The sequence below is a fragment of the Neoarius graeffei genome, chromosome 6 (assembly GCF_027579695.1).
Source record: "Neoarius graeffei isolate fNeoGra1 chromosome 6, fNeoGra1.pri, whole genome shotgun sequence".
Taxonomy (NCBI): Eukaryota; Metazoa; Chordata; class Actinopteri; order Siluriformes; family Ariidae; genus Neoarius; species Neoarius graeffei.
This window is the reverse complement of record NC_083574.1, coordinates 54465167-54479743: the sequence shown is the minus strand read 5'-3', so window position 1 is coordinate 54479743 and position 14577 is coordinate 54465167. Positions and strand designations below refer to the sequence as shown.

Sequence of the window (14577 nt, the reverse complement as noted above, 5' to 3'; positions counted from 1 at the left end):
CAGTTTACACTAAAACTTTTATATACAAAGATTTTAGTCTGTAAAATCGTTTTAAAAGCGCTCCTAACTCTCCAACACCTTGACCTAAAATGATAATGTCTTTGTCATGTGATTGCTCGGAGACTACGGCTTTAAAGTCTTGTATTGCTTTTGAAATCTGCAGTGTAACGTGGCAGACGTGGCTGGTGAAATAACCAGAAAATGTGAGGTCATATGTCTGCAGTGCTTTGTTGTATCAACAACAAAAAAATTGAAAGCTGTAGAGGACCATGTACTGAAGGAGGATAAATGTATGTAGTGCTTGACCCTATAGCAGCTGCTTGCAGCTATATTTAGTCATTATATTTCTCTCCATTTTTATTACAGGCATATCTCTCATTTTATGCACAAAGTTCCTTTCCCATCTTCTCAAAGACCACGCATTCTGGTCCAGGTGAGACTGAATTGGACTTTTACAAGATGCTTCCTGCCTTGTATTCCATGTTTGTATATATCTATATTTTTACGGGAGTGGTAGTTAATCTGACATATCAAATGTTTAAATAGGGATGTGTGTTTGTTTGTTCCACAGTTATCGCCACACGATAGCCTCATGTTGAGCCAGCCTGTCTCCTCTCCTCTGCCTCTGAGGTAGGTCACACACCCACTGTCTACTAGGGCCATCAGAATGGATTTTACTAATTGATCTCTAATAGAATTCTACTTGTTTGCATGGTTCTTAAACATTTTGAACAAATACACAAAATTAAGCAACATGAACAAATATTGCATATAAGTCGTTCCAGTAGGTTTGATCAAAGTCACATTTTTCTGTGGTTAAATCTCAGACGGCATCCTATCAGGCATGTACTCTCTACACACTATATACTGTATAATAAATAGGAAGAATTAAGATTCTGAACTGGGTTGGATTTATGTTCCTCTTGGGTCACCATGAATGGAAAATCAAGCTAAGTATCAGTGACGAAGGACCTGAACCATGGGTAAATAAAACAAGTTTGAGACTTTACTAAGACTATGATATTGCGCCGTCATATTTTTTCTTTGCTTAATTTTCACTTTCCATGGTTTACGTGATACAAATGCACAGTGTAGCTCCTGTTAATTACGAATGCACTGAGATACTAAATATCTTAAAATTCAGAGGTAATAGCAGAGGCCCATACTTAAGAGAAATGCATCGACCTGAGTTTTGATGGCTTGACCGTATGATGTCCGTACGTACGTGTACCACCACACAGTGAACCCAGTCATAAGTGCAAGGCAACATCTCATAAATACTTGAGCACTGGTCAATGAAATTTGTATCTTTAGTGACATAAGATGGATGGGTTTTTATCCAGCACTTATTTTTAATTTGCTTTCTCAAAATAATGTGGGATTATTTACGAGCACATTTTATGGAAAATATTCACGACAGTTGCATATAAAACCAGTTAAAAGAGTTTTATTAGTCCACTAGCTTGTTGGACAGTTGACAGTTTGTGTCATGTAAGGGCGATAGACGGATGTAAGTGCAGGAACAGTTTTATTGAAAACACGCTAGCAAATAGAGCCAAAACGTAGACAAAGGCAGAGTCGAAAAACAGGCAGGGGTCGAGTGGCTGCGCTCCTATTATTCTATTCAGGTTGATTTTTGTTCCCTTGCAAATATTTTCCTCATACACTCGTCAGGAGCTCTGCTTTTAGGCAGTACCTAAATATCTATATTATTTAAATAAATCTGACAGGCAGATGCTGATATGTGTATAAAACATTGACTCATCCAAGTTAAAGGCAAGGTCATGTGTAACTGAAAAGCCCAAGCATATTTCCTGACACAGCATCTGTATGTATGTGAATGTGTGCTTCCCCTTTTGTGTTTTTCCTCAGTGGTGGAAGTCTGTCCACACTGCTGCTAAACCTGGGTCCTAAAAACGCAGTGACTCTTCTGGTTCTGGCTGTGACCGAACACAAGATTCTGGTGCATTCACTGCGGCCAGCTGTGCTAACCAGTGTTACCGAGGCTCTGGTGTCCGTGAGTGCTGCCTGCAAGGCTTCTTGTATTTTAACTCATGATAAAAACCTGTTGGGAGTTTACCTCCACATATGCAATTGCTACTGATTGCTCTCTGATAAGCTCATAATAGTACACTTAATTGTGTTGCCTGCAGATGATCTTTCCCTTCCACTGGCCATGCCCATACATTCCCCTGTGCCCACTGGCACTGGCTGATGTGCTGAGTGCTCCATGCCCCTTCATAGTTGGTGTGGACTCGCGCTATTTTGACCTGTATGAGCCACCGGCTGACATCAGCTGCGTGGACTTGGACACCAACACCATCTCGCAGTGAGTGACCTTTTGACATGTGCATAGTTTTGACCCCCTCAGGGAGCCTCTCTTAAAGAGTGACCTGTGAAGCTCAGCTGACCTCTTCAACTCTTTCCCCCTCATAATAGTACATTTGCTAGCTTTCATTTATGACAAGGATTTCTTGAGAAGATTCTTAATAATGATAATGCCAGAAGCTATCTTCATCCTGCTGGTCATTATATTCATCCTGAATGAACAGCACTCTGTAAAAGATAAGACACACAGTCACACATCTGGTGTCCACATGCTCCTGTTTGTTGGCCAGGTGGAAAATGCTGAAGAGTTTATGGAGGTCATGTAGTTGTCAGATATAGTTCTCAACTCTGCCATCTGTGGGCTTGGCTCTATCTCCTCTTTTCTGCACTGTTTACCGATAAACTTGTGTGTTTGTGGTTTCAGCAAAGAAGATCGCCGAGCCCTGACATGGAAGATCCTGCCAAGGAAAGCCTGCAAACGTCTGATCAACACCCTCAGCAATCTCCATCAGCAGCTGGTGCAGGGTAAGTCTGCAATCAGTATGTTGTCAGCAGAGTGGAGAGGGTTTTTTTTTTCCTTTATTTTTCTTCTTCTCCAAGTCTCCATTCAGGAACACATTTAGTGTAATTCACTGCACTAGAAAGACCTGTCTAAGTGGTTTTCGCAAGTTATGCCATGTCCTTTTTCATGTGTCTCTGAATCATTTTATCTCACATCAAGATTTTTATTAATGGTTGACAAAAGAAAATAAGGTAACAGTAAAAACAAAACATCTCCGCATGTTTGTAACTTTATTTGACTGTTTAGTTGTACAGGGAATGGCGTGTACTCATTGAAGTCCTGATATGAATGGTCTAAGGAGTAAATCATGGTTTTTGTTTTTAAAACGTAAATGTTCAGAGCTACAATATCATTTTCGTCAGAGCAAATGTTACTTCATTATCTCAGAACAGTAAAATATTTTTCCAGGTCAGATAGCAGTGGAGCCTATTTGACCTTTCTTATGTACATTTTCTGTAGATTATTTGCTGAGTCGCGAGGAAGGCCAGATAGATGCAGCCATGAGTGAGCGGGACCCTGGCAGTGGCAAGAAGAGTCTCCAGTCATTAGAGCTAGAGATCCAAGAAGCCTTCCTGCGCTTCATGGCCGCCATCTTAAAGGGTTACCGCTCCTACTTGCTTCCCATTACTCAGGCTCCCTCAGAAAAAGCGACCGATGCCAGCTCTCTCTTTGACCTGCAAGGTAGGCTTCTCATCCAAATATTTCATGAGATTTCATCAAACACAGAGATTGAATCTGATAACATATATTCTGTGGTTTGAAAGGAAAACCCACAGCAAAAAAAGTGTCAACCCTGAGGAAATTTTAATGTTCAAAAACAATGAAATCTTAATTCCTGAGTTTTGTTTATTGCTGGAAAACCCTGCTGGAGTTCATTGAGCGAACTCGTGAGCTTTGCAGCTGGGCTGAATGTTGAAATCTGGAACAAGTCAAGCGTGAAACAAGACTGTTGGTTATGTGTGTGATCAAGCTGAGTGCATAACATTTACACTCCTATGGTACAAAAAGGGAACTTATCTCTGTTTTACAATTTAGCTATAAAAATTTATGTAAAAACAATGTTAAAAATTAAATATTGCATAAGACAACATCAGGTTTTGTCATGACCATCTTGGGCTCCAGACCATTTATTACATTACATGCATTTAGCAGAGGCTCTTACCCAGAGCAGCCTGGGGAGCAGTTAGGTGCCTTGCTCAAGGGCACTTTATCCATTCCTGTTGGTCCAGGAAATTGAACCAGCAACCTTTTGGTCCCAAAGCTACTTCGCTAACCATTAGGCCATGGATTCTCCCCATTTATGAACTCCGACAGAGTGAAATATGAGTGCCAAAATGACTGCTCCTGTAAATATGTAAATATGAAACATGTCACATGACCTGCATCACTTATTTGGACGTATATCTGCATATACACACACACACACACACACCATCAGGAAGAACCCCAAGCATGGGAGAGGCTTTTGTATGTACACTTGCATAGTAATGCTAATATTTGAGATGAGGACATGATAGTTTATATATATTTTAGAGGTCTTCAATTATATTACTATAACTAGAAAAGCAATCGGAGAGCGCAGACCTCCGCCAAGAATCCTTTAAAAAATTCTGGGATCCAGAAGGTGATCCGGATCACCGCCAAAATTTAATGGATTGTTACTTGTGCCCAGTCACACCTCTGGAAAAAATTTCAGAGCAATCCGTTCATAACTTTTTCCGTAATGTTGCTAACAGACAAACCGACAAACAAACAAACCAACGCTACCTAAAACATAACCTCCTTGGCGGAGGTAAAAATCAAACATGATGCAGCGGTCAACAATATACTGCTATGTAATACATGGTTCCTGTTCTCTGCAGGGTTCCTGAAGAGCCGTGATCGCTCCCATCAGAAGTTTTACTCCCTCATGACCAAGACCCAGATGTTCATTCGCTTTATTGAGGAGTGCTCTTTTGTCAGCGATAAGGATGCAAGCTTGGCGTTTTTTGATGACTGTGTAGACAAGGTAGTTTTTTTTTTTTTTATCTGGATTTACTCTTTGCATTAGTTTTTTAAAAAGGGTAAAGATTGTACGAACTTCCTCGTTTGATGCTGAGTAAAAATTGCCTAGATTTTAGCCAGCTCCACTTTTGAGGCAAAAGTGGAGCTGGCTAAAATCTAGGCAATTTTTACTCAGCATCAAACGAGGAAGTTCGTACAATCTTTTTCTTCTTTCTCTAATCACTCTGCCCACTCCTCTGTGCCTGCTTTTCTTTCTCCCCGTTTTTTTTTTTGTCTTACCCCTGCATTTATTGCTTGCGTGGAAAGCTCTTTGGCACAGAAAAGGGAGGAAAGGTAAGAAGCTAGATTTTGTAGTTTTTCATAAAGAGTAAAAATGTGGGGTTTTAAATGGAATCCTTCTTTGGTTTACTTAAATGGGACTTTGAGCAGCACACATTTTTCTTTAAAGATTGGTAATAATAATAATAATAATAATAATAATAGAAGAAGAAGAAGAAGAAGAATATCACATTTTCGGAAATATCATTTACTAAATTTGTTTATCAATACAAACTAATTTTTAGTGTGTGTAATTGTGTGTTATTTGTGTATGACTTTGTGCTGATGACATGCATTATTAGAGTATCATTAGAGTGCAATACATAACAGATGCGCTTCTGCATTACTGCCAAGCCACTCAGAATCTGCCAGGTTGCACCTCATATACTCCATCATCTCCACCCATTTCTCCTGAGCCCAGCTACATATAGACATGAAACGACGTGTTGTGCATTACCAAAGTTTTTCTTAGGGAAAACACAGCACTTTAAAGGTTTATTAAAATCTGCTTTGATAGGCGTGAGAAGTGCTATCCAGCTTATTTCTTATTCACAGTGACGCATGAGTTGTTTTTCTCTCGTTCTCTATCATCCAATAAAGAGCTGGTGGTGGCTCAACTCCAGATCATACTGTTCATTAGAGCCATAAACAGTGGAAGTCATTGCCTTCCATGTCTCGTCCTTCGCCATTTACAGCCTGCCAAGGACAGTGCTTTAGCGGCACATTGATAATGGAAGTGACCATGTGAGCTGATTTTAAAGTGGGCCAAATGTGGCTTGAGAACATTGTCTGGGTTTGCACAGAGAACGGAATGCTAGCTGAGCACAATTTGGAGCGAGTCACAGAGGGAGAATGCAGATTCCTAGAGGGATCTTGTACAGCCCAGCACGTTAAAACACTTCTGCTAAGGTTCAAGCCGATACCATGACCTCGTAAGAGAGCTGGGTAGTGGTTCAAAAATAATCTCTGTTCTGCAAGCAAACTCAATCAGTGCTATTGGGCGTCAGCTCTTCCTGCCAAGAAACAATCCTTAGTGTTGTTTCCTGTCTACTGAAACCTGAGTAGCTGATTTTTCTATTGGTAATTAACAAAATAAATGCTTCAGCTCTCTTTCTGTGAGTGTTGTTTCTGGATGGATGTAGGTCAGTGCTTTATGTATGGTGGGGTCTGTATGGTCATGCAGACAGAGACGTCTGGAAGCTAAATGTGCCATGACCCTTCTGAGCTACTGGCTAGTCTGATGTCGGTGCACTGCACAGTAATGTGTCTGCACCCCCTGAGCGACTGTGTTTAGTTCAGGTCACTGCACTCCGTGTGTGTGTGTGTGTGTGTGCACGTGTGTGTGCATTTGTGTGTCACATTGGAAGGCGCTAGGAGGAGTTGTGCTTCTTGTTGCAGAGGTGAAAAAAAAAATTATCAAGCTTTTCTGCACTAAAAATTTCCCACTCAGTCGTGTGTCTAATGCTGTATCCTGCAGCACTCAAAATGCAGGAAATCCCTTGCCTCCACACCATTGTGTTGTTTTTGTGTGTTTATGACAAAGTTATAATGAGTGTGCTTCCATCTCAGGTGGACAGTGAGAAGCCGGAAGACACCAGGCTTATTGAGCTGGACAAATCGCATCGCAGTGAGCACACAGTGTTCATCACACCTCCAGAGCTACCACCTGTGCCTGAGGGAGAGGAGCCCTCCGTACTTTATAGGTACAACCCACACACAGACACACACAGAGAGAAAAAAACCATACATATACAGAATTACAAAACAGCCAACTCTTCTCAGCAGCAGAAAAAGCTCTCTGCAGTCCTCAGTTATTCCCCAGGGAATGTAAAACCCACATTAAAAATCTCCCTAGATTCCAGTGTCTACAAATCTCCTCATGCATCATCTAGAATTATAGACTCCTAGCAGAGCATGTGATCAAATTTACAGCTTTAGAGGGTTTTTTTAGCTTTAGAGTAGTTAGCTATTAATGTGCTGTTTTTCAGCTTCCCATTTTGAGCTTATGCATTTCCAGTCTGAAATATTTCTCCTGCACTGTGGAAAATGCCACGTTTTGCAATTAGCCTGTGTTTGTGCATACATGACAAGAATTTGGAGTCGGAATAATTGAAAACCAAAATCTCCTCTGCTCTGCTGCATTGCAAACAGCATTCATCAGCCAAATCTAACAAACCTATTTTAATCCATGTAGGACTAAAAACAAATGGATGAAAGTGCTGCAGTATTGATGGCTAACCTACAGTATGTGTGTTGTGTAGCTACAGCGGCTTTCCCGTGCTGAATGCTGAACTCTGTGAACCCCAGGAGGGCCCAGGCATCCCTATGGCAACTTCAAACTCCAGACACACCAGCCCAGGGAGCCCAGCAGCCATTTTCCGCCGCTCTAAACAGGTGTGTGTGTGTGTGTGTGTCACCTATCTGTCTTTCTATCCAGATCAAAGAGTATGGTTATTGCTTGCCTCCTTTTTAACTTCCAGTCACACACACACTCTTTCTCTGATCCTATTCCTTTTATCAGGAGATTAAATCAGCCCAGCGTATGGCCAAGACATACTCATCCATACCTCACATGTGGTCCAAGTGTCTGCTGCGCCACTGCCATGGCCTGTGGTTCATCTGCCTGCCAGCCTATGTAGCAGCGTGCCACTCTAAGGTCCGGGCACTCCGAGCTGCCTATGATGTCCTGAGGATGATGCAGGACAAGAAGCTACAGCCACCTGATGAGGTAGATACCAAGAATACACACAATCGTTTCTTGGCCGAAGCTTTGTTTATTCTTATGTTTATAGGGGCACACATCACACATAAATAAACATCACCTCTGTAATGCAAATGTCTCAGACTTGGCAAACATCTCCTACCCCTGTGGTAGACTGACATCCAAGACATATTTTAAAACAGTCCATAAAGTACTGTACATGCAGCACATAAAACAAACATATAATGTATATACCACACAGAAAACAAATGCGTAATGCATAAAACAACAATATTCACTGAACAAAATTCCAAACTGAAAAAAAAAACCCATAGCCAAACGATCGTGTATTATGCCAGAGGGGAATTGTCGGGGCCTTTTAGGCTTTCAGAGAAGGCCCAAACATATCAGCATTTCAAATGTTATATTTAATTTCTTTCATTCTTTCATTCTTTCATAATTTAATTACAGTTATTCTCTTTTATTTCTAATTTGGCCTCATTTTCTATCAAATTTGCTTCAGAAATGAAAGCGTTACTGTCCTGAAAACATTAAAATCGAGTTAGCCAATGAGATTTTTTGTTTGTTTGTTTGTTTGTTGTCTCTAGGCTGAGAAGAGTTTAGAGCTGGCTTACTCATTGGTTACGACTTCATTACCAGGACAGAAGGTCATAGCAGTGTTATGTTTATGTAGGAAGTGACAGATTAATTAACCAATCAGATTTTGATTTATAGTGAGCGGGGCCAAAAATGTATCGCCCTCGGCCTTCTCAAAGGCCGGCACTAGCTTAACCGTGAGTCGGCGCTGTTAGTGTAGCAGTGAAGTAAACTTCCAGCCGGTGTAGCGTTCATCAGTAGTGTTAGCGAATGTTAATAAAGCAATCAAGCCAGTGCAAGTAGCACAGGCTAATGACCAAGAAACTAAGATTTCTGTCTCCAGACTCTTCTTCCACGCACGCTCGTCACAGTATTTTTCACTCATAATTAATTATTCGTTTCCCTATGTAATTTACTTAGTTACATCAACATCGACAACTACACACAACGGAGCTACCTGGCACCCTGCCGCTAATCCCTTGCTAAATCCTTTGCCCTGTTGCTTTTTTGGTATGTTTGGCTGAGCTCAAGTCCCAGCTCAAATAATAACAGTTCGCCACTGCATTATGCATTAGTTTGTTTGTTTGTTAGAGTTACAGTATTTACTGTTGTTCGGTTTTTATCCAGCTTTATGTTTTTAACGAATGAGTTCGAAGTCATCATGCTTTTATTTAATAAGGAATTGGATTGTATGATTGGACCTCAAAAACTGTGCTTTTTTTTTTTTTCTTAACCACAGTGATTAAGCTGTAAGCTATTTTTAAACATCCAATATGTGTGACAGTGTGGAAAAACCTGTCGGATGTTGCTGCGGCTGAATTCTCACAAATGGCAAAAAAGCCCATTTGTGTAAAATCCTGCTAGTTAAATGGCCTTTTCTCATACAGTTTTGGTTGCTTTGATGAGCTTCGATAAGGTTTGTGGATAGCTATGTACATGCCATAGAGAAATGAACATAAATCTAATCAGTTTAGTGTGTAATCAGATACGGGCTTTCAGAATATCTCGAGTGCACCTCAGAGTCAGGATTGAATCTTTAAATGCATTTTTTTAAAAAAGTTTTTAAAATGCTGACTTTACTTCTGATTCAGATTTGCAGAAACGGAAAACATTGCAGTTCAGGAAAGAGTGTATTTTTAGAGCTATATATAAGTAGTAAGAAATGTCAAGATTTCAGTATGTGAAGGGTTTCCACATATATTTGAATTATTAGCATTATAAACACTATTGAAAAAGACGCACATCTCCTGCAGATATTTGGGAATTTAACTGATGGCGGGGTGTGTGTGTGTGTGTGTGTGTGTGTGTGTGTGTGTGTGTGTGTGTGTGTGTGTGTGTGTGAGTACTAAGAAGTGATGTCGGTCATATGGTAATAACACATTTTCAAACATCTGTCTGTTTCAACACTTTCCTGATTCTGTAGATCAAAATAATCTGACCATGGTCTCTGGAATATAAATATGATTTAAATTTTTTTGTTAAATGGAGACTTACAGGTCAGGGACTAGCTCTGTACTGACCTGCTGTTTCACAACCCACAGGCGCTTCACAGTTTGCGCTTATTTTCAGGTGTGTTATCGGATCCTGATGCAGCTCTGTGGTCAGTATGGGCAGCCAGTCCTGGCTGTTCGGGTGCTGTTTGAGATGAAGAAGGCTGGAGTTCAGCCTAATGCCATAACATACGGATACTATAACAGAGTGAGTATCACTTCTGTTTTTCCAGGAAGTCCCTTGCAGTGAGCAGTATAGTAGGAAATGTCTTGCAGCTGTTTGGAGAATGGATTATATTTAATCGCTGTATTTGTGTTCTTCATAATAAGCATTGTCTATGCTGCACCATGTAGGAGATAGCCTTTTGAAGATGTATGTACAAATGAATGGGGGTTTAGGAGCACTCGGCCTGAATTTGAATGCCTAATCTAATTTTAGAGCTAGCATATAGTCCAAGGCTGGTTCTTTGTTTCATGCGCTTGTGTTACATAAGATAAATGAGCATGTGGGTAGGTAGGCTCCCGTGGGACAGCTAGTATTTCTCTGCCTTGAAAAAAGCCCCAAAACCATCCAGAAAACATAAATAGACACACAAGTCTGGACAGCTGAGAGTTGTTCCTGTTCTTTCAGAGTAATTACAGCTAGTCCTTGAGAGTGAACACAATCTTCTTAACATAATGAAGGGAGTTACAAAGACGAATTACTAGCTTAATCTGCTTGGGTGTATGTGTATGTGTGTGTGTGTGTTAGTTTGTCCGTGTGAGTGCTTGTGTTCATCTTCACTCTCTCCTTGTGTTCTTGCTTGCTCAGGCGGTGTTGGAGAGCACATGGCCTTCGTCCACTAGAGGGGGCTATTTCCTCTGGGGTAAACTGCGCAACGTGGTCCGGGGTGTGGTGCAGTTCAAACAAGTGTGGAGGAGACAGGCTAGTCATTCCAAAGACCCCCATCTCTCAGGTACATACTTAATCACACAAACGGTAAACCAAAAAAAAAATCCTTATATTCACTCTTCCCTATGACTCTGTGAAAATAAAGACAGTTATGATCATTTTCACCCACAACATGATTGCAAATAATAAGCCTTTGATAAAAAAAAAGTGGGAAAAAACCCCACCAAAGCGGCACGATCGAGCAGACGGGAACTGTGGCGCCTTGTTGTGACGTAGATCGGGGAGTCTTCAGAAACTGCAAGTGCGTGCACAGCGTCTGAACCCAGGACTTTTAAACATGATTTTCCATCACTAACAAAGGAATACAGACAAGCCCAGTCACATAATAACATGGCAGTTTATTTAGAAATATTATGGTATTAATGCGGTATTCCTTTGTAGTACATTACAATACTGAAAAGGTTTTAAATTAATACTGACACCTAAATAATTTCACTCTTCTCTATGACTATGAACTAAAGCAATCTGGCAGACAGGTGGCGCACTTTATTGTACACATACTCCATTACTCCAGAGTGTTGAAAATGCTTGAAAACAATGAAGAAGAAGCCTTTATTTCTCACATGCACACTCAAGTACAGTGAAATTCATCCTCTGCACTTAACCCATCTGAAGCAGTGAACACACACACATACCCAGAGCAGTGGGCAGCCATGCTACAGCGCCCAGGGAGCAGTTGGGGGTTAGGTGCCTTGCTCAAGGGCACCTTAGGCCAAGGCCGCCCTATGTTAACTCTTTGAACTGTGGGGAAACTGGAGCACCCGGAGGAAACCCACGCAGACACGTGGAGAACATGCAAACTCCACACAGAAAGGCCCCCATTAGCCACTGGGCTCGAACCCAGAACCTTCTTGCTGTGAGGCAACAGTGCTGATCACCATGCCACCTTATGACAAACACAGGCTTGAACAGTGGGTAGGTACTCTTAGGTAGCTGGGGAAATATTTTATTTTAGCCTTCAGATAATAAAATAAGTAGAGTAGATCTAAACTAGCACTGTTCTGGTACACTGGCTGCAGTCTAGTGACTACTTTCCACTACAGTTGTCTACACTATGTCACACCTACGTGCCGTGGCGTGTGGATCAGACTGACTCTCGGGCGCGTTCCGGACAGCACGTGCACCGTAAACGACTCGCACCTGTACAGGATTAAGGTGCAATCAGCGCACCTATATAAGGACCTGGAAAACACTCGCAGATCGTGAAGTATTGTGTTGTTAACACATTACTGAGTCTTAGTTCCTGTTTAATTCTCTTGGTTTCCGATCCTTGAGTTCCTGTTTTTCGTGTTTGTTTCCTTTGATTGTCTGTTTGTGCCTCGCTCGACCTATTGCCTGTTTCACTGTTTCTTGATTTATGCTCACCAATTTGGATTGTTTGCCTGGTTTCACTTTTTTTTAATAATAAACTATCTTCTGCACTTACATCCGTCTCCCACCCATTCCTGACAGAATACTTCACCCACCTGACACATTAAGCGACATATCTCTGTGCCACACTGTGCTTTTGGGAGGTCGGTATTCGGGAGGCAATTGACAAATTGGAACCAAAGCAATTATTTTATCTTGGCCTGAGTTATAACTTATTGACAGGAATTACTATTATACTAACAATTGTGTCAGTAAAAGATTCTAAAAACAGCTGGTATTAGTAATTATTAATGTAAACAAAAACAGGTGGTCTGTTACAATAATCCCTCCACCATGTCCACTTGTCAGCTTGCCGAGATCTGAGTGGCAGTCACCTCATTATGGTTGTCAGTGTGACGGTCCTGGTACGGCTCAAACCGGTAGGGCTCTATCCCAAGCCCTACATTCTCCCTCTCCTCCTCTCCAACCTTCTTTTCCCCAACTAACTCGTCTTCAACCCCACCATACAAGACATGCGCTGTGTCCGAAATCACTCACTACTCACTATATAGTGAGTTCGCCATTTTGTAGTGCTGTCTGAATGTATAGTGAGAATTATGACACCTTATATAGTGGACTCATAGGCAGCGGCAAAGGAGAAAGTATTCAGCCTTGATTTAAAAGAACTGAAAGATGCAGCAGACACAAAGTAATTTGTATTTATTAATGTGGGAAATACGCTTAGTTAATATGTATTTATCACAAAAATACATGCATGTATTTATTATTTTGAAAATCGACTAGCTGCCTGACCTGGCACGTTTTAATTGTGCGACAGTAATGATGTAAATACCAGCGTGGTGGAGTAGTGTCCGAAAAAAAATATATTTTTTTTTCATTTTACCAATGAGCTCACTATATAATGCTCTATATAGAATTCCCTTGATAGTAGTGAATGAGTGAGTGATTTCGGACACAGCTCATGTTCTGTCATGAAAACGTTCTGTCGGCGTGCCTTCCAGGCAGGGGTTCCCCGATCTATGTCATTTCCGGTTTGAGCCATTCTCGGCGGAAGGGAAGGAGATTCCAGGCATCGCTTCATGATGGGAGGTTTAAATGTTTTATTTTGTTGAGTTTTCATCTTCACACCTTGCGATAACATCGACAATTGAAAGTTTGTGTTAAAAATCTGTAAAATGACACCATGGAGACCTGTTCGTGTCAGTATCATTTTAATAATAATTAATTGGACTGGGATACAACGTTTATCATATGTAAATATTGAATATTTGTACATATTTAAAATGTAACAATGTACCATGATGTTAAAGTGCAAAGTGTTGATTTTAATGAGTTTTTTTTTATGAATATGAATTAAACCATATAGGAACTAAACCTTTATATATTTCATCCATTTCAGAGAACCAAAAATAATTTGACATTTAAAAAAACAAACAAAAAAACATTCTATATCCAGTCATCAGTTCCTGCTTCTTTCCTGAATTGTGCTAGGATTATGTTTTACTGGCCAAAAGCATCATTTTATGGTATATGAGGAATTTGGCTGGATCTGGGAAGTTAGGCTGCTTGTCTACATTTCATTTATCATCCTGCTGTTCCATTTCACTGTCGTTGTCCAGTTTCTTACAGACAGCAGTGTTGGGTGAAGGCCAGTAAACAGATTGTACCACTTGGCTTGGGAAAGTGCAGCTTTTGCTTTTGCTTCTGCATCGTTCTCTTTAGAACCAGGTCAGATAATATAACTCGACAACGTATTTAAACCCTGAGAAGAGCTTTATATTTAGGGAAATTTGCCTTTTTAACGAAGAGCATCGCACCACTTCATTATTCTCCTACAACAGCACATCCGCTGTGTTTTATTCCTGACTTAACACGTGATCTGAGTCTGATTGTGCATTAAAACGTTCAGTGCATGCCTTATGGTAACAAACGGGTTGATCTTTGAGCAAATACAACAGTGCATTTGTAGGATTATGACAGTTTTTAAAGTATCCACAATCTTTGCCAGTCTTGATTACGGGCAATCTTTGCAGTCAGTGTCATGCTGCTCTTGATTTTGTGTTTGTGTCCTTGTCAGATATGAAGAGCATTAAACAACATCAAGACTGAAACATGTTTGATTTTAAAAAAAACCAAAAAAAACCCATAATGTCAGTGAATTAGCAGAGCTCTTTAACTGAAGCCTAATTCCTCAGGAAGCTGTCATCTCCGTAATTCTCCATAAACACTACAAAGCTGTCAGTCCATGCAGCCA

At 40.7% G+C, this 14577-nt stretch overlaps 1 protein-coding gene across 1 annotated transcript in view; it reads left to right on the top strand.

The window, feature by feature from the left end:
• dennd4a (DENN/MADD domain containing 4A) overlaps positions 1-14577 on the top strand; it is a 46076-nt gene that overhangs the window by 15959 nt on the left and 15540 nt on the right. The window contains exons 7-18 of the mRNA XM_060923871.1: positions 367-433; positions 572-630; positions 1873-2017; positions 2154-2329; positions 2753-2853; positions 3350-3571; positions 4753-4898; positions 6782-6915; positions 7474-7606; positions 7734-7940; positions 10080-10208; positions 10812-10956. Coding sequence (XP_060779854.1) covers positions 367-433; positions 572-630; positions 1873-2017; positions 2154-2329; positions 2753-2853; positions 3350-3571; positions 4753-4898; positions 6782-6915; positions 7474-7606; positions 7734-7940; positions 10080-10208; positions 10812-10956 — 1664 coding nt within the window. The remainder of the gene's footprint in view (positions 1-366; positions 434-571; positions 631-1872; positions 2018-2153; positions 2330-2752; positions 2854-3349; positions 3572-4752; positions 4899-6781; positions 6916-7473; positions 7607-7733; positions 7941-10079; positions 10209-10811; positions 10957-14577) is intronic.